The 20,654-nt window shown below is 32.0% G+C and overlaps 1 protein-coding gene and 1 long non-coding RNA gene across 5 annotated transcripts; one reads left to right on the top strand and one right to left on the bottom strand.

The window, feature by feature from the left end:
* The first annotated feature begins 1,199 nt into the window (after positions 1–1,199).
* LOC138331736 (uncharacterized) lies at positions 1,200–11,888 on the top strand. 4 transcript variants are annotated; one of them, XM_069279495.1, is made up of 6 exons: positions 1,200–1,288; positions 1,797–1,861; positions 3,586–4,283; positions 5,449–5,597; positions 7,649–7,796; positions 8,169–11,888. In XM_069279495.1, the coding sequence occupies exons 3-6, from the start codon at positions 3,956–3,958 to the stop codon at positions 8,222–8,224; spliced, it is 681 nt and encodes a 226-aa protein (XP_069135596.1). In that variant the 5' UTR covers positions 1,200–1,288; positions 1,797–1,861; positions 3,586–3,955; the 3' UTR covers positions 8,225–11,888. The 4 variants fall into 4 exon arrangements, with proteins under 4 accessions (XP_069135596.1, XP_069135612.1, XP_069135620.1 ...); XM_069279511.1 differs by lacking the exons at positions 1,200–1,288; positions 1,797–1,861 and adding an exon at positions 2,719–2,821; XM_069279519.1 differs by lacking the exons at positions 1,200–1,288; positions 1,797–1,861 and adding an exon at positions 2,880–3,093.
* LOC138331772 (uncharacterized) lies at positions 1,475–15,734 on the bottom strand. The gene is made up of 2 exons (XR_011209722.1): positions 13,610–15,734; positions 1,475–1,971 (listed from the first exon to the last, which is right to left on the bottom strand). It is a non-coding gene; the product is annotated as an uncharacterized lncRNA (long non-coding RNA).
* Between the last annotated feature and the right edge of the window lie 4,920 nt (positions 15,735–20,654).

Raw genomic sequence — 20,654 nt, 5'->3', positions numbered from 1 at the left:
ATGCAGTTTTAAAATAAATATTGATCAAGTGTATGCTAAATCTATATCGAACAGAGAAATAACAAAATGGAATCATTGGATAAACAACATTTCATCTAAATATTATGAAATTAGTTCATAGTTCAAGAACCTTATTTTCATATTTTTTTTAATTATTCAGTGTTTGATATAGTATCATATTTTCTTATCAAATTACAATTATTTCACTTTCATCAATCTAATTTACTAACAGGGAAATAACAATAACTTATTGCTTCCTTGGCGGTAAGTATTATGCAAGTTTTAAAAGTCCCATTATGTTTTATCATATACGTTTTGCATTGGTTTAGTTAATATTATGAAAAAATATTAGCGATATAATATGATACAAGTAAGTACTTTAATTTGAACTATAACCAAACTTGATGCGGAAATAGTGAAGTTACAGGTTACACGTAACCGCCAACATACCAGGGAATAGATTATAATACCTAATTGCAACTGCATGCATATGCTGTTATATGTTTCTATTTGTGGTAGTCTCTGTGCACGTGGCGTTTGTCATGATGATCTCAGAAATAACTTAAGAGTTACCTATTTATAATTTGCATATAAATGTTTCTGTTATTGAATAATTTATTCATGTATTCACGTGTTAACTTCATGTACAGTGCATGCTTCTTTATTTAAAATCTATACTTAGTAGACAAGCTTATAACAAATCGGAAGTAAATAACAAAACATCATAACATTCCCTGATATAGTACACGAACTTCCGTAAATAATCATTATCTAACTGAAGCGAGACCTAACAAGATCGAAGGTAATGATTTGTTTTGTTTTAATTACTGTTACTTTCTACGATTTGATTTTGAATTAAGGTCGCGTATTTTTTGTAATATACATATATAAGTGGCTGATTTATTTAAATCAGCGATAATTCATATTGATCACAAGGAAGGATGTATTCACGAGATAAAAACTTACTTCAATGTTAACACATGTATAAGATACTGGTGTGACAGGCCCTTACCACAGTTACGTATACTATTCAAATATAATTATTTCTCTATATTTTCTGCAAATTACATTGTTTGTCTGTAACTGAGACAAAATCTATTTTGAAACGTCTTACTTTACCACGCTACACAACTAGGTCATGTGTGTAGTGCGTGCATGACAATAGAAAAACCCACATGTATAAATAGCTTTGTAATTTCCATATGTGTATATTTACCACTGTAAAAGAGGGTCAGTTGGGGACACAGATAAATCGGCACTGTTTGTTGGCAAAACACTGCTGTACATGGTAAGACATGTATTCTGTTTTATATATGTACATTTGTTAAGTTATTTTAAACGTTCAAGGCTTATTCGTGTTTAGAATTTCAATCAACCTTTTCAACGCACCTACCAAAGAGAATATTGATAAACTGAGAGAGATAATACGTGTAGATGTCGAGTTTGTTATGCTTTAAACAATTGGTTTAATATATACACAAAAAAGTTTTAATCACAGAAAATATGCATATGTCATATGAATAGTAGAACTGTTCTGAAATCGAATAAAGGGGGATGCGTCAGACACGAAAACACGATATTATTGAAGATAATAGAAAAATACTCAATAAGAAATAATAATAAACGTATGTATTAATATAGATATGATAGATCATTATAGATAGATAACATAGATATTAAATATAACTATTGTGATGTGGGTTTTATGTTCATATCCTTCTGTAATATAAAGGATGTTATGTAATAAATTAAGTTGTGTTCTGCTTGGCTCTAAAATGGTGTTCGATATATTTCAGGTAATTGCTATTAAAAGTCTCCATCTTCCACTGATTAACACAATTCGTATCATCATTCCTCTGCGGTAAGTTGAGATCCCTTCTATTGTCGTGTAACTATATCTGGTGAATGTTTTCAAATATCAGTAAACATCTGTTTCTTGGATCACATTCTTAGTTTCGTCTGCGGTTTATTCTGCAATGTATAACATTAAATTTTATAATGTATAACATTAACTTTACGTGGGTTTTTTTTCAGAAATGAAAATAATTTGAATTATTTATTAAAACAAATAATGTGTAGCTACAGTGATTATTTTAGCATTGTATCATTTATGCAATATTTTACATATGTCTTTTATTTTACGGGACAACGATTTTGATTTGTTTGTTACCTTGCGGTTGCTTTATGAGAATGTGTTTTCAAGAATATAGATTTATTTATTCAAGCAGATAGCGTTTTATCTTTGAATTCCTCGCTTGACATTTTAGGCATTACATGTTAGTGTGAAATATATTTGCATTAGACAATAACGAGTTTATGTACAGCCCCTTTAAACAAACACATTTAATTATGTGTACATCAATTTGAAATATATATGTGTGTTATGATATAATATCCAGAGCGCAATATATGAGTTAGAATAAAAGGAGTATCCCTTTAGCATATCCTAACTGCGCAATATGCGCGGCGTATATTAATAGATACTCTATCCGATGTATTGCATGTGTTTATTTATAGGTTGGTTCTATAAACAGTAACTTACTCATAACAATGTGATGTCTCAAAATAACTCTTTCTTCTTCTACAATGTACTTGACAAACAATTCAGGATCATCAATTTGTGTAGATAGCAATGTTCTTGATCGATTGTTATTTCAAATGAAGTAAAATATGTATTAGATGTTTCGCGGTAACTACCAAACTTTTACTAAAGATAAAGTTTTATTACATAAAATGCATATGCATGTATAAACATATCTACAGTACCGTAAGATATTTGTGAAAAGAACGACGCTGCTTGTACTACCTGTTGACCACAACGGTTAATTTTATTTTAAGCATTTATAATGTCATATTTTGTGAATTGTTTTCAGATAATAATAAGACTTTTTCATATGTGGATATGGAGGATAGGGATATTCTACCCAAGGGTTACAAAATGTTGTAAAACCCGAGACTTGCCGAGGGTTTTTCAAGATTTTATGATCCCGAGGTTTGTTGACGTTGTGACGTCACGAGAATTTATTGCATGGATAGCCATGCAATATAGCCTCAGGCGACGCGTATTGCCCTAGACCAGCCAGTATTACACGTGTAGGTATGAGAGAAAATAATGATAATGATCGCCTTTCACACCGTTTTTGGAATACACTATACCTTAATTTCCACATTATTAAGGCGCTTACAACCTTACATGAACGATGCTACAGAGGTTACTATCACCGATGTAATATCCAACCCTGGACTTTATCATAGTAAAGCTGAAGGCACCGGATGACACAGATAATCCTTTGATCTACATCAAATAAATTGCATAATAATAGACTGTGGTTGGCTGTGTTGCTTTGAAGTTGGGTGTCGCTCTCTCTATGTTCTTAAGACTTGTGATTTGTCTTTTTTATCACTTCAACTGCCTTCAGATTAACTATGAGATCGTCCAGGGGTGGATATAATGTAAGTGAAAATAACTTCTGGAGTATCGAGGATTACGAGTTTAAAATATACTGGTATATGTTATTTTGTGAAACCAAATGGAATTCCTTGCATATGCAAAAAAAAAAAACCCATTTTGTTATGTCGTTTCAGAAATGGTTACTTTTTACGATGTCAGGAAGGCACAGTAAAACGGGAAAACGTAACCTTAAACAAATCTATGAACAATCAGCCGCTAATGTCAAACATCACCACACTGGACAGAGCAAAGAATTTCAAACCAAGTTGATTGAGTTCTGCGTTTGCGTTTTTTCAAGTTATCCTCAACTCCGTCTAATCAGATGTAAAGGCAAGCACAGGTGTTTGCTTGGACGGTCATCTTTCTACGGTATCTGGGCAAGTGCTGACCACGGACTCGCAAATGATTGCCTTGACGAGTAAAGTGTTTACATAAAATATTCACAAGAAATTGTATTTCTTTGTGTCACGTTAACATATTTTATTGTCAGTTTATACTTTTTGCATGACGACTCCAACTTTAGAACAAAGTTTGTTGAGGCGTGATTCTGATCGCAGTTGTGAAGACAACAATGGTGAATATCTGCCGGTAATTGACATTGCAGCCGGTGTGAGAGGAACACCACCTACAATAGACACTACATTGGACTGTATTATTGAGAACGGGGGACGTCGTGTCACGGACGCAGGATATGAGAAATTTTGCCAAGAGAGTGCTGCCGAACCGTATGTCAATTTGACATACTCTAAATTCCCTCGTAGAATGGAGACTTTTGGCAACAAATCCAACTTTCGTGGAATTGCCAGAGCAGGATTTTACAAGATAGACAGAGGTAGGTTTATATGGGTACCGATGTTGTTAAACGTTAATCGTTGATATATGGTAGGAGGATTGTGTTAAGCCTGACAATTTAATCATTAATATATTATTACTAGACCCTTCCATTTACACGCATATATATAGTACCTTTTCCCAATGTAAGCAACGTGTAAAGCTTCTGGCGGTTGGTACAATGGTCACAGTACAATATGCATTGTCATTTCTGCTTTGCACTTAGAGCAAATGCGACTGAATTGGGATTTTATCTTTTCTCTCTTTAATAGCCTACTTTGTTCTTACTAATGTCTCGATTGATATCGCTTCTGGTTTGACCAAGAGTTAAGCGTCCGTCCCTAAGAGGAAAGCTCCGAGTCCTGTCCCCTGGTTGGGACACACCATAGCCTATAAAAGTGATATATCTGCCTCTGCTTAGCGCTCAGCACAAACAGGGTTGATCGACTGGTTTTCCCGTTGTCAGTATAATGTCACCAATTGGCTGTGCTGTTTTGTGACACATTATATAACACATTACTAGGAGACACGACAGGAATACGCCGCAGCGTATCAAAACATACAGACATACATTAAAAACAAAGGATAACATCCTTAAATGTTCACCGTAGCTTTTAGTATGATGTTTCACACCAAATATGGATGAAATTCATCCAAGGATGGAGGAGAAATAGAATTTTAAAGCTTAAATTAAGAAAATCCCCCTTTTGTTGCCCCGCCCTTCTGTCCTAGGGGTCGGTCCTAACTCATTTATATAAAATATGGTTGTCCTTCTCCTATGACACCTTGTTAGGTAAAGAATTTGCCTATGATTTCTCAAACAGTGCTTTAGAGGAGTTTGGATTAGGAAATGTATCTTTTTTTTGGTATAGACTCCTGAAAGTATGCAATCTTTATTGCTTTGATTAATCTCAACTAATTACTAATTATTAGACTTGAACTTGTACATATTTTGTAAATATTTATTTGCTGTTTTTGTTTCGTTTCTTGTTTTCATGTTAAATGTCATTCTTTATGTAATCTTCAATTTTAGAGGAAATAAAGATAAAGACAAAAATAATAAGGTCATTCGGTCAGATGACCTAATAAAAACCAGACCATTGTCATTTCCTGCTTGAGCGCTCCCTCTGCTGCATTATAAATCCCCAATGTCCTCTAACGCACAGGTCTAGTATGCTGCTGCTGCCGATTCGAACCAAGATTTGAAGCCGGTACCACATACCAGGAAGCTATAAAAGAGCATATTATGTGGTTCCGCCATTGTCGTTTCGTCAAGCAAAAGGAACACGAACAAGTCAGAATATCTGTCCAACAGGTATCAATATATCTACGCTTTGTCTCACATTTATATTCATTTAATACAATCGATCCCGAAATAAATGTGTTTCTTTAAGCTGGAGAATAATCATAGTCGTCATGATAATTTCATGATTATTATGCAGGCAGACAATACTTCTTCCATTAAAATTTTCTTCAGATCTTCAAATTGACCTTGATTTATATTAAAGAAAACAATGTCAAATATAAAGTGATGATAATTGATTTATGTAAATTGTATTCCTACATGTTGAAAGAAAAGGTTCATGCTGTAAATAATAATTTATGTTATTTGTGAATTGATAAATGATTTTGAATAACCAATATTGAAAATTACCGAGAATATACATAAAGTTAATAAGGTAAAAGGAAGTTACTCTATGATTAGTATGACTATAAAGTCCAATATTATTCATAATGAAATTATTTTATCGTCTCATAAGCGGTCTATACTTTTTATCTATTTAAAGTTATATGTGCCGTATTTTTCATATTCACGAATCAAGATGAGCTTTTAATATGTTATTCATCACCAAAAATTACCAACTTTTAGAAAATTACAGTGCTTTCAATGCGTAGGTTTTGATTTTACATGTACAAATAAGAGCTGAAAATGATTTTTGGCAGTACTGCCAAAAATCATTTATTTACATCAATAGTGAAGTGAAATGAGTACATACGGTGAAACCATGAAGCCAGATTGTGGTCTACAATTTCATTACACATTTTTACAATGTTTTTAGTAATTATAAAGTGACTTCTACATGTATGTTTTTATTTAAACATATTTAAGGCATTAAAACAACAATTTTTCATCTGAAGCCATTTGTATGGTTTTTACAGCTTTATTCATCAAACCTTATGGTTTTTAATAAATTAATGTTGAAAACATAGCATGTCAAAATTATCGCCCAGTTACGGCACATATAACTTTAAGTTATTTTGAATTTTTTTTTAAGTTATTAGAGCGCTTCATTTTTCCTCTTTATCACCACACAATAAAACGTTTCTTCCTGTTAATAATAAACATTCGGTTTAATGGCAGAAATAGTTTGTTTTATTGATTTTATTTTGAAGCAAAATGTTCCCCATAGCAGATTGTCTTTTTAATGTATACATACATGGGTAGAAAATAAAGTAAAACAGTAGTTCAAATCATTCAAAACTTTGATCATAGATGATTAGAATGCCTAGAATTATAAGTTTATTTTCAACAATATTGATATATAATTAAGTCGTTTGTTTCCATTGTTAATGTCTTCTTTGATTATGTAACTTGACTTCAATTGGAGCCAGATGAGGACAGTCGCCATTGTAATTTTTATACTTTCACCGCATTGTTTATTAAAACTTGTTAAATGAACGCTTCTTTAATTTTATTTGAATACTGCTTCATTCGTTACTAAATATTGTAACATACGTATACTAAAATGCATTCATATTGTCTTCGGCTATCATGAAATATCTGTCTTAAAACCTACACATCTAGCTCCGCCATCTTGCAATCCTGACGTCACCATTGACCGTTATGATCAGTATATATTTACAGTTTGCACTGACATGGACTCAATAACCATGCTTTCTAGTATTATCATTATTCGTGTATAATGATAGCACAACAAGTGCGGCGATACTGTTGTTACGTGAATAGCCAATGGCGTTCAAATGCGGCGGGAAAGGCGGGGTCATGGCCCCACTTTTGGTGGGAACATATGAATGACTCGATTACAATCAGCTGTGCAATAGTATTCGTTGACGATGACGAGAGATGAAAAATATGGATATTTAAAAAGAAATATGCAATTGTGGCGAGAATAAATACTATTCGTTTTCGTGAAAAACTGTAAATATAAGGAATAGGTTATTATTTTGTTGATGTTATGATGTCCATTATCATTATACCCTTATAACCTCAACAAAATCAAAAGCTTTTCCTTAAATATTGATCACAATAATTATATTCGCAAAGCATTCCATAGGTGAAAGAAGCGAATTTAATATAACTTAAAAGGCAAACAAAAACAAATAAAAAATGACTTGAATTTACAGGAGATGGACGCAATGGAGCAGAGCTCACCAGGTATCCACCCCAGGCGGAGAACCACGTTACATACAGATGACATAATTGACCTTTTTGATAACGGCTATCAAAAGTCTAAAATAATGTCTGCAGTCATCAACTATTTTATGAGAAATGGTTAGTAAGTCGTAAAAGTTAATAACCAGTTTGTATTTCATTTTAGAGAAAACATAAAAAAATAAACGAATGTTTGTCTAATATCGGGTCTGACAAAGGGTATTGTACTTAACTCAAGTTTTAGCACAAACACGTGTATTATAATATTAAGAGTAAATAGCGTATTCCGAAATCTTTGCTCAAGTAAATACGAGTGTTTTAAAGATATTATCGATTCATATTTATCAATCATAGCTCAGCGTTCAGTTACACTTTCCTTAAGTTTACTTTTCGTCGTGACAACTGCTATTTCTATATCTTATATTAAACAGGTAACAAAGAACACTTGATGTGATGATTTGGATTGTATTTTATCTATTTTTTCAAATGCAGGAGCATTTCCAAACGTGGAACACCTTCGCAGGGAAATTAATGGAGAAGATGGATAATTGAGACGAGAGTTTCCCCGGTAGATTGAGACTTTTGTGTTGGTAGAGTGTACCAAATTAACTTTATTTTCACTGTGTACACTACCAGATACACATTTCCGTTGTATTCCATAAAGACTATAGCTCCCATCCATATATGCATTTTATTTGTATTTCTATGCACAAACAGTTTGTACCCGTACACAAAAGGTTGTCATTGTTTATCATAGGTTTCATGATAAGTTGAAAACGGGTGAACTGGTCTTATTTTAGGCTTGCAAAATTATATTTAAAGAATAACTGGTCATATCAGACCATTATATAATGTTTAAACTTGATATTCATGCGAAAATAAAATATTTAAGCTAGTATACTTCAAAATAGTTTTTGATGGATATACACAAGTTTTAAAGGATAGTCGTTCTGTTGATAGGTGATATTGCTTTCATAATATTTTAGTTTGCATCAGCATCATCTGAGTGGCGCTAACCGTCAAGGTATGCATAGTACTGAAATGGCATGTGACATCTTTTTGTGTACTGGTATAACAGGAAATGCAAATATGTTCAAGGATTTCACTGGACATCTGCAGAAGTATACTAATACGTTACTAACCTTTAGTTTAACACATGGTTTATGTCCAGTTGAGTTGTAAATCGCACTGTAAACATTTACTGCTAGATTTTACTACGGGATTTTATCATGATTGGAATATCCTGTTTACACCTATATCTAATTAGTTCTAAACAAGGAAATCAAAAGTAATAAGTTTGTTAACTAGGCCAGAAGATTACAAAGGATGAATATAAATTATGTCATGGAGATTAAAATGTTCAAAATATAAGTTTATTTCTACATGTTATCATACATGTAGTAGTATCTTGCTACAGTTTTTTGGGGGAATGTATTCTGTACTCATAGTACAATAAATAGTAAGATAAACGGGACATTTCAAATTTTTACTATATAATAAATGGCATTGAGCGTTTAATACTGTAAACATACTTATTTTATGGTAGTTTTATTTTAGCGCTTTTTGTACTCTTTGAAGCGCTAATTCCTGTACAGCGTTAAATCTTGTAACAGGTCAAAAGGGTATTTCCGGTATTGAACCACTGAATTTATATTCGAGCTGAAAACTAATAATTCACAGGTGATTTTCGCATTTGCGCTAGAATCTGACTGCTCTAAAAATGAGTATATTTACAGTAGTCTAAGATTACCTCGTTATGTCATATAATTATAAACAGGATCTGAATCTAAATACTTTTGCAGAGATATTTTTAACTGTATCTTAATAATGTTTAACTTGTTATATTATTTTATCCTGCAACTGTCCCACATACTGACCGATAACTACTGCCAGATAAACTTGTGCTTTATCCGTCAATACGATATGCTTTATCCGTCAATACGATCACGTGAATTTGTTCCATATCTGACGGAACTTTTTCTAACATGACCCAGAACTTGAACCTTCCGGTGAATGAAACGTCAGTCAGTCCCGCTAAAACGTGACGTCACATTCACCGAAATGACGTCATTTTTACGATATCGAAAATCTCTTATGGCGGTGTCGTCTTTTTCTTGGCTCATGACAAAGGTATGTATTGTTAAGTAATTCTTTAATGGGTATTTATTGTTATTTGAGTATTTTCATTTCATTTCAGTGATATATCACACTGAATAGAATTACGGTTACTGATTGTGAATGCGCTTCTTTATTTCCCACGGCAGTAAAAAGGAGTACACTCTCATTCGCTTAAGTGAATGAATCTTTACCTCCGCATCAAAGAAGCGTCTCGCTTCGAGCGAAACAAAGTAAGGAACTGTCAATTTGCTTTCGTTTTGAATGCCATAATGGTTGCAGGATAAACAGAATACACGGTTAGTATCTTACAATACAAGTTTTATTTTGGTGCTCGACACGGAAAGCCGAGATGACTCGGCAAAGCCTCGTCATCTCGGCTTTCCTAAGTCTCGCACCAAAATAAACCTTGTATTGTAAGATACTAACCATGTATTCTCTATGTATATGGTTTACGCTGTAGCATTTCCATTTGCTGTTTATTGTTTAATTGCATATTTATCTGTATTGTGTGTATTTTTTGTAGCTCAAACATGTAATGATTTTAACACTTTTATTTCAAAGTATTTGTCATGCATATATAGTATTAAGGTATAGTACATTATTTTTCAGTATTTTAGTGAGAAATAAACTTTCTATTTTCAATTTATGAAGATAGCTTTAAAAACACACATTTTACTTTTTTGGAAATAGGCAATGTCAAATGGAAATATGTTTTTCCTGAACAGTGAAAAGTATGATATAAATACTTTATGAATACGCTCAGGTCAGCCTCATCGAACATTTCTTATAATTGATAAATTCGAGACTTAGGTATTAGTGAAATCTTCATAAATGATAATTTAATAACCGATTATATCTAAACACATATTAAAGATACTGTAATAGACAGGAGTACAATCAACCCTCTAGCGTTCATTTAAGTTTTATCAGCAGTTTTCCAAAATGAAGAAATATTATATTAGATTAGTGATAAAGACTGCAGGAAATGGTTTGTTGGTTTGTTATCATGACATCATATGTCTATACATCGCATTTTGTATTTTCATTTTTTTTTTTATCTTAATTTTGTGTCATTATTTATCATTATTTTTCATTTTATTGACAACTAACATTTTGCCTTATATGGTTCCATGCTCAGAAGCTACTAATTCCGCGCTTAAATTATTTCATATTAATATTATATTATATTCATTGTAGCTATTTCAATTTTGAAATCCTATACCTTCCGGTGTTTTGTAGGTTTATACTGACTGAGATTTTTTTTATAAATATTTTACACAGCTTTTACTGGAATTTGTCATACCACCTTAAATTGTTGTAACTATTCTAAATATTTTTGTCTGACTATATTATACAATTAAGGCTCAATGTTTTTGTGGATACATATACATGCCATCGATACCGGTGTCGTTTTACGTTCACTGAAGTCAATAAAAGTTGGTGTGCTGAATAGATATTAAATATAGAAGTTAGAAAAGGGCATAAATATTTTCTTATAAAACAGTCCCAGTATTTATTGTACGCGCGCTATGTTATTTGTTTACTAGCGGTATGTTTTATAAAGTGCAAATGCAAAGCATATTGGATTACAGTGGAAAGGTTTTTTTTACGTTTTTGATAATTATAATGATAAGAGATCGTTTTACAAAAGTTGCATAAATATAACTAAAATAATTACCAATGTGTTATGAAATTACATGTAAAAATAAGCATCAAAATCAAACAACAATCTTGCAGAATACAGAGTCAATTTACATGAAAAGAAAATGTAAAAATCACCTATAAAATACATTCTAATTTAAATGGAATTTTAATATCCCGTCACAAATAAAGATATATATAAATATATGTTTTGCATAGATTAACACAGCATATATAGTTGCCTCTTTTGCTTCATAAAACATAACAAAGTATATAATCAACTATATATCAATCTAAAATGTGACACCCCATGATATCCATTAGATGTTTCAAACAAGAGGGTTTTTTTTAATTATTATAAATAGAATTAAAATATCTAATTATTTCGATCGATTCTTTCTACAATTGACCTGTAATTTTGTTTAACATTCGCCACTGTTGACTGGTGTAAATAGAGAAACTTTTTCCTAAGAAATTACAAAAAAAAAAAAAAAAAAAAAAAACATTGTAGATGTCAGACAATAGAAAAATGATAATAGCTTGAAACAACACAATATATTGTTAATAAAATGGTGGTATCATACAAATGTTTTATGTTATCTATTTACTACCCGGACTCTAGGATGACAACCTGATTGCAAATACCTTTCATTTGATCGTCTTGTTAATAAGTGATTATCTCCATTATCCGTTCTTAAATTACATACCATCTCAACATGATGTCAAATCAAGTAGAAATACTGTATATATCTTTATGAGTTCGTGGGATAATGTGATGGTCGGGGTATTTAATTTCTGAAAATAATTCAAACGTAAAGGCTAACTTATGCATATACACCCTGACAGGTGGCGAAATTTTACATGTAGTCAATGGAAATTGAAATCACGAACTCTTTTACCGCAATAACAACCAGCTATATACTATTTACTTATTCTATTGGAACACATATATGTAGTACAGAGAATGGGTTGTTGTTTAATGAAGTCTGCATATAAATAATGGGATGTTAGACAGCATAAAAATAGAAATAATCACAGTAAACAGAAATAATAGGAGATTAATAAGTATAATATACAGATGGTAATGCTCAGCATTTAGAAATATTAGAAATGTAGTGATAAATAGAGCCAATGTTGTATTTCAGATTACTTATTTTTTTCCGGACCACAAAATTCGTGATTTTGAATAAAAATTAGAAAATTTCTAATTAAAATCTTGCAACCTGGCTATACGAATATTCAAATTTATCATAAACATCACGAACCAAATCACGCAAGTCACGCAAATCACGAAAATGTCATCTCCGCGAAAATTGCAGGTTACACTGGTAAGTAATAACGGTAATGAATGTTTCACTGCAAATAAAGCAAGATTTATTGTGACGAAAAGCCAGTAAAACCCATTTCAAGAATAGAGTTATGCATGGTGGTAAATTGCTATATGTTTATTTTATTGACATTGTGCATACTGTATTATTATCATAGTGGCATGCTAGAGACAACAAAAGAGTTCAATATAAAATCCATCATGATCTTTTATTAGACTAACTCCAAATAATACCCTATGTTGAAAATACTGATAATGAGAATATCTAGCCTCCCTTAGTATTTAGTCACTGGAATAGTATAGTAGCAAAATATCTCAGATTTATAATAAAGCATCAGCCTGAAACAGATCGCTAACGCAACAAAGAAGAATTAACAAGTTAAATGACATATCCAATTAACTTTTTTTCGGTAAGGGTATCTATCACTTGGAAATAGTCGAACAGTTCTAAATTCCAATGCTGATGCAACTAGATATTTTTTTTATAATTTTGCTTAAACTGTCGGTCTAGTTTTCGACTCCGGAAACGAACGCATGGGTTTTACATTTAGCACCAACACTTCCGTTATTGGGTGACACTCGTAAATATATACACCCTGTGCTCAGCGATAACAAAGCAGTACGGAGAACGGTGTTTGGGGAGTTAATATGTAAGTATGCATAATACCTCAAATTTTTATATGAACCATGTTACACGAAACTTCCATATCCATCATTAAAACTTTTTATATATGTATAAATAATAGTACTAATGCTTGCGGTGACTTTAAGTTTGTAATATGATCTTTATTTTAACAAATTCTAACTATTACTGATTATCTGATGTAAATATGCGACAAAATCATACCTGGTATTATCTCAGGATAACTGTACCCATGTGTAGGAAACAGTTGATTGAAACTACATGCACGTTCTCGTTAGCGCCTGGTGATCTGTTTCTCAAAATATATCCTATTGTAAATCCCCACGGCTTTATATAGGCTAATGCTGGAAATACCCCTGCTATTAATAATCTCCATTGGGTGAAAATACGTGGTTCTATATATAAAATACAGCGTCACAATCGCTAGATGACAAGGTTTATGCCAACTGCATTGTTAAATTAAGGCAATTTAAAAACTTAAATGTATACACTTATAAGGAGTAACCATACCTTTGTTTAATATTCATTTTATTATTATGTTGCTTCAGAATTAAGACGCTTACCGAAATATTCCTATTCTCTTTCAGTACATTATAGTACAACGCATCTATCTATATGGCTATGGTGTGCAATATTACATGAACAAAACAACATCGTTCCATTTCCTACAGTGGATGTAATATACTGGAAATAAAAACAAAACAACATGAATTTTATCTCAAAAAAAAGCGAAAACACTGAAGTATACTGTTGAAGCCTAGTCGATTTAATGCATCAATTCAAGCAGCATATATCTGAGGATTGTCACCTGTAATTCTAGCTGTTTATCTTAATATTAGTAAGCAAGATAAAGTTGATCGAGGATTTTTGAAAAAAAATATCGTTCGGGACAAAACAAGATACATGACCATCTCGAGAAAAATGTATATGTTTTCTCGTGTACATCTTAAATAAGAAAACCTAATAGATATGCTGATAGGCCTATAAACAGTAATAATGAGGCTGGATATTTAGTTACAGTGTCGTTTCTGGTATTAAACGTGGGCTACTTGGAGATAAAATCTTCCAAATGCCTTCGCGAGTACAAAACAGGTTCATATGATCTCTTATAAAATAGTTTACACTGATTGTGTATACGTTGTCATATACACTGTATGTGGTATCGTTCCTATACTCCGAAAAACATGAAAAAATAACTTCCTTGTTCACTATTGTTTTTAAAGGCGTGGCATCTATATATATCAATTATACAAACACTAGCCTAGATGAAGAAACACAGCGTCTGTTGAGGAAAAGGTAAATATTTCGATAAATTTATTTAGTCTCACAATGTTCAAATAATAAGAAAGAAAATGTGAAAGTAGGATTAGTGATATACCGGTATTTCCAATGACTCATGCTACATGACGTATGTAAAGGGGTGGTACGGACTGTTTTATTTGTCAGGACTTCAACTTAAAGTGAATTCTGAATCGTTCAGCGTAAGTAAAATCATAGTATTATATTTTTGAAGAAATTATATGTTTTAATAATAAACTTGTCACCATTCAATGATTCAGAAATAAAAATACTAACATTATGTAAAAATGATACATATACAACGTATATGCGTGTTTTTCTCTGTATATAATGTATGTTTTCATTTTCAGTAAATCTTTAGTATTTTTAAAATCTTCAATTTGAAGACATCTTTTGTTGTTGAGTATTATTTTATAAATAAGTGTATAAACAACTATTTGGTTGAATATATGCTATTTGATTTCACATTGATACAATTTTTTGAGTTATAAATATGATTTTTACTATCCATGATAGATATACGTACACCTACCATAATATACAAGAAGGTACATAACATAAAATATAACGCCTAGCATATATGTTGTTGGTATTCTGTTTCAATATACGTTAAACCATGGTTTACTCGCCTTATCAAAGTCATTATTGCTAGCTAATCATACTTCATTATTTAGTTTATGAGTAATAATATATTTTTGATAACCAAATATATTAATAATTTGAAATCTAAAACTTTCCTTCCAAACAATGGATTATGAAGTGTGTTTTTTTTTAAATAATATAAAATGTTGATACATATGTTTTCAGTGTGTATAAAAAACGCTTCATTTTGATATGTATATACATATATCGGCATATTTAGTAATTAACTTTATACGACAGAGGTGGAACGCCGTGTTGAATACAGTAAATACCGCGGTATTTTGTTCAAACCTAGTATACCATATCAAACATGACAGTAAATGAAAATAAATGTAATAATCTTATTCGTTAATGAGATTTTAGAAGTATTTTATAATAGGAAAATCAAGGAAAGGGCAAAACGTTCGATACATAGGCGTTTGACCTATATATCCCCTTATTGGACCCCGTCCAATCCCGCCTGTCGGGGGGAGGTTGTCTGAACAAAAATTTGTACAAACTCTTCCTCCAAGGATGTTTCTGTCCAAAATGGTGACAATCTAAGCAGAACTTTAAATATAACTAGTAGCGGTTGATATATCTATTTCTATTTCCTCATGAGTTCCCTCCTGTCCAAGCGGATTCAGGGCCAGGATTTATAAAACATTGTTTTATAAAAAATTGTTCCTTATCCCCAAAGATATTTCTATCCAATTATGGTTAGAATTCAATCAGAACTACATGGAAAGTAGAAATAAAGATTTACCTAGCCTCTATATTCCCCTATTGGGCCTCTCCCCTCCTGCCTGAGGGGGTTAGAGTCAAGACTGATACAAAATTCCCCTTCCCCAAGGATGTTTCTGGTCAAATTTGGTTAAAATTATTCGTCCGGTCAAATGTGTCTTTGATAGTAGAATGACATCAGTCTATTTCTAAAAACTGATTCAAGTTTGAGCATTACCTCATAAACAGATACACACAATTATATGAAATACCGTTCCGACCGACTACACATCGGCCTATGATGAATCATTGCTGTACAGAATTTAAAACTCCTTGTAGTGTAAACATTGAATTTGTAGCAAGAAGTTTAGTCGTATTGTAAATAGGTAAGTATGCATAGTGTGCCGTTTTGATATGTATTTTATGTGTAACATTTCGATAAAAACGTCAACTTTACATAAAAAAGATAGCGCTTATTACAAAATCCGTATGATGTGTAACTCAAAAATTAACTTTAAAAGAAATATCAAAACATTGTATAATAATTGTTGTATTATCTTGAACGAAATTATTCTCAGGTTTTGCATGCTGCTTCAAAAGACAGATGTTAAATAAATAATATATGCATGAACTATATTGATCAAGTCAATCATTATTTTAGAAACTGGGCAAAAAGCAAACACATTGAAGGCCCATTTACATCACTGTAGTTAAATCAACTGAAAATTACGTGCAAAATTGAAAAATCATTACTTGGTAAAATAGTATACGTTGGAATCAACTATTCCAAATCCCAATCATAATGTAACTGATTGTATAAACGCTAAAATGTGAGTTTTTACCTTGAGTGGGTCAACAGTTGTTTTACCACAGCAAACAAGCGAATCACTTATTGACACAATATTACAGGTGCTACAATCTAGATATCATACACCTCACATTAAACAACATAACAAATAGAGGAAAGCGCCGGTCGTTGTATAACTTGATTTTCATTAAAGAAAAAATGGAGAAAATGATTATTTGAAAGTTATTGAAATTAGCAAACTTTAATCAATATGCTTTTTGAAGGAAGGGAAATTTTGACCGATTGTTTGCTGGTAATTTAAGTAATAATTGTTTTCTGAGCGATAAATTCCTACCTGATCCAGTTTGATGCTATCTCAAAAATGATTACACAGACTTACCCGGCCAACAACACTTGGTCGCGCGGTGACCTGTTCCTAAAATTAACTACAACACCGCTGTAAATTTCCACTACTTAGAAAACGACAAGACTGGATACCTGTGCTATTTATAATCTCATTTCCACGAAAGGTAGAAAAAAGTCAATTACGTCATATGAGATCATTACGATACTAGCTGCTACTAAGTGATTCACCGTTGTCAGTGGTATTATTTGAGATTATATAAAGGTTTCTAGGTGACACTTTTATTTTACCAGCGTAAGTATAATGCAGAATCCGTTCGATCACATATTGCTAAAACGCATATTTTTACCAATCATTTCGATACAAAACATCGTCTTAATCAGATTATTTATGTAACTACATTCAACATCAGTTTATTACAAAGTTAGTTATCTGCAGTTGATATACTCTTTTTTGTACATTAGTTATTATCTAATTTTAATAATATTTTTTATATGAAAAACGATCAAAGCATAATACCATTATACATAGTTTTTTTTGGAGAAAATATGGAATAATTATATTATACACATGAATCTATAATACTTGTACATATCAATCTACACACAATTATAAGGAACAAATAGGGTTTCCCCAGATAAATATTCAAACGAATATGGTTTATAGCATTTTTAAAACAACAGTATATGTATATTTATAAAGTCAGTTACTTATTTGCCCTGCATATTTATAAGGAAATATATTATTCATGGCAGCAGTTACAATTATGCAGAACCTAAAACGAAATTGACTGGAGTCTTTAGATGGAATATCTAAAAAGTAAGCAAAATAAACACCACACTTTGACTTATCGTGCCCAGAATTCTGTATTTTTTCCATCGCAGATATTATTAAAGTCCAGTTATAATATTTTTAAATGGAGGGTGACAAATGCAGCTCTAGTAATAGTCACGGGTTTGTTATCTGTCTACTGGGTATGTTTATTTTATCAGTATACACATAGTAAGGGTATGATAATGAACCTCTACCTATTTGTAAATTTCTATTGTTATTTGTAATTATTATGCAATTTAATCTAAATAATGCATGCACTTTTACATGAAAAATGTCGAGACCTAATCAGAATAGGACAGGGAATAAACGTCATCTTTCAACAATCAATGATATATCAGAGAGCAGAGCTCACAGAACTACAACTACATGTATAATCAAATATTGACTCTCAAAACTGGTCTTAAGGTAGATCATTAGTTTGATGAATATGAACACAAAGCTTTAATGAAATTGACACGTTTGTCACGTTAAAAGAGAGAGAGAAAAAGAGAAAATATAATAACCTCTGCAGTAAAATTAATGTATCAATATTAATAATTTGTGTAATTACATAGCATTAGATTTGAACAGAAATGTAAGAAAATCTGTTTTTATTCAAAGTAAATAAGTAACGTACCTTTAAGACAGACACTACGCCTGACTACTACCATAGTTTTACTTCCCTGATCGTTAAATTACATTACAGCCCGTGCTTTTCCTAGAAAGAAACATTACCGTGAATAGAATGTGTTCAGTGTAAATATGGACCTGGCGTAACTACACCACGTCATGAAACCGCCCACATCCTGTATAGATATCTAGGCTCATGTATGCTGAACAGTGTTCTAAGGTATATAATCTCTAGCACTAACATTCAAAATGGAAGGTGAATTGAAGATATAATCATAAGATTTTTATTTCTAAAACAAATCAAACCATCATGGTAGTATAACCCCGCTACCTCGAACCCGCATTCCTCAAATACACCCTTTCGTCAAACTGATCACACCTATATATAATTCATGTAATTATTCCCTGGATAGCCTGAACAGCTATTCGTCGAATACCACTTATTCCTCGAACAGAAATATATCCTTGTTTCATCAAATGCATATTATAAAACCATCATCATCGAACAGGTGTTCGGTCCTTGCGAAATTTTCAAAAGCTCATTTTATGTAATACTGATAACATTTTTGTTTTCAATTTGATATTGCTATCAAACACCACTTTCATAAAAATGTAAAATGCTGAAAATCACGGTAATTAGCATGCATTGTTTGTCATAGTTTGAGATCTGACACTTTGAATGTTGATAATACCCTGTATTCCTCCAACTTTTGTCTGGTTCCCTGCTGTTCGAGTTATAGGGGTTTTACTGGATGTCATTTAAACAGGATATTGGTTGCTAAATTGGGTAACTACGGTAGTCAGGATGACCGAAGAGATAGTTCCGCTTGTTGAATGTTATGTCTGTCGTTAGGTTAGAAATATAGCATTGACACTTTTCAAATATTTTCAAAATATTTTTTGTCAATTTCGAAAATTGATCCTAAATCAATAATGTACATTTCGAAAACAAAAAGATGGATGTAGCGAAGGCAGATCGAAGTATTGTTGTCAGAGAAGTGATGCGGTCCGATCCATGTATGTAATGAATGTATTGGCCTGCCAACGTGATTTAGATCCTAAAACTAAATTCTTCATAGTCATAACTTTCATTTTCATTCACGGAGTCTTAATAGACAAGTGTTTGCATGATATGTGCGGATAATGTTTTTTTTTTTATTTTTTTTTTTTTTTTTTGGGGGGGGGGGGTCCAGTATATTGGGATGAGTCGATCGACCGTACGCGCATACTGTCGTAAACTATGGAATTCTCCGAACGTTCTAAGAGAAAGTCCCGTCCAGCGATTCATTTTGTTGTTTGTTACCATAGCAATGCTTGAACACATACAAATGTATTATGTTTTGATGTCAAACACATATCTAAATTGGAATTAATAACAGCTATTTCTTATGACTTTGAAATCTGTTAATTTACGACATTTTGTTTGCATTATAAGATGGCTTTATATTTTAGATAGTATACCATTATTATTAATCTTAAAGAGGAACAAATAAGAGAGAATATAGAGATAGAGAGACAAAGAGAGAGGAAAGAAAGTGGATATACACATGTAAAATCAATAGTTTACATCTTATTTACAATCATTTGAGATATGTTTTATATGCACAATGTAGTTAAAAACTGTGCGGAATTCAATAACGCCGTCACTTAAAATACTAATAGCAATCCAAATCTTTCAACTTTTCTAACTGTTCGTCACATCCCGTGCTTTTGGTGACTTTCTCCTTATACATCCAATGCTTACATATATGTAACTAGACCTTAGGTCCAACTGTAGCAGGAAGACACACGCAATGATACATGGATGTTATTTATTCTCGCGACTGTTGCATATTAAAAAAAACCTCTGTTTTCTCTCTCCGTCATCGTCAACGAATTCGATTGAACAGCTGATTTTAATCGAATTATTCATACGTTCCCACCAAAAGCGGGGACAGGACTCAACTTTTCCCGCTGTATTGCTACGCCAGCGACTATTTCCGTAACAACAGAATCGCCGTACGTGTTGTAAT

The sequence above is a fragment of the Argopecten irradians genome, chromosome 1 (assembly GCF_041381155.1).
Source record: "Argopecten irradians isolate NY chromosome 1, Ai_NY, whole genome shotgun sequence".
Classification (NCBI taxonomy): Eukaryota; Metazoa; Mollusca; class Bivalvia; order Pectinida; family Pectinidae; genus Argopecten; species Argopecten irradians.
This window is presented reverse-complemented; position numbering and strand designations above follow the sequence as displayed.

Coding starts and splice junctions, on each gene's coding strand:
- LOC138331736 (XM_069279495.1), top strand. CDS start 3,956: ATGACGACTCCAACTTTAGAACAAAGTTTGTTGAGGCGTGATTCTGAT. Junction 4,284..5,448: donor ATTTTACAAGATAGACAGAG/GTAGGTTTATAT, acceptor TCTAACGCACAG/GTCTAGTATGCTGCTGCTGC. Junction 7,797..8,168: donor CAACTATTTTATGAGAAATG/GTTAGTAAGTCG, acceptor TTTCAAATGCAG/GAGCATTTCCAAACGTGGAA.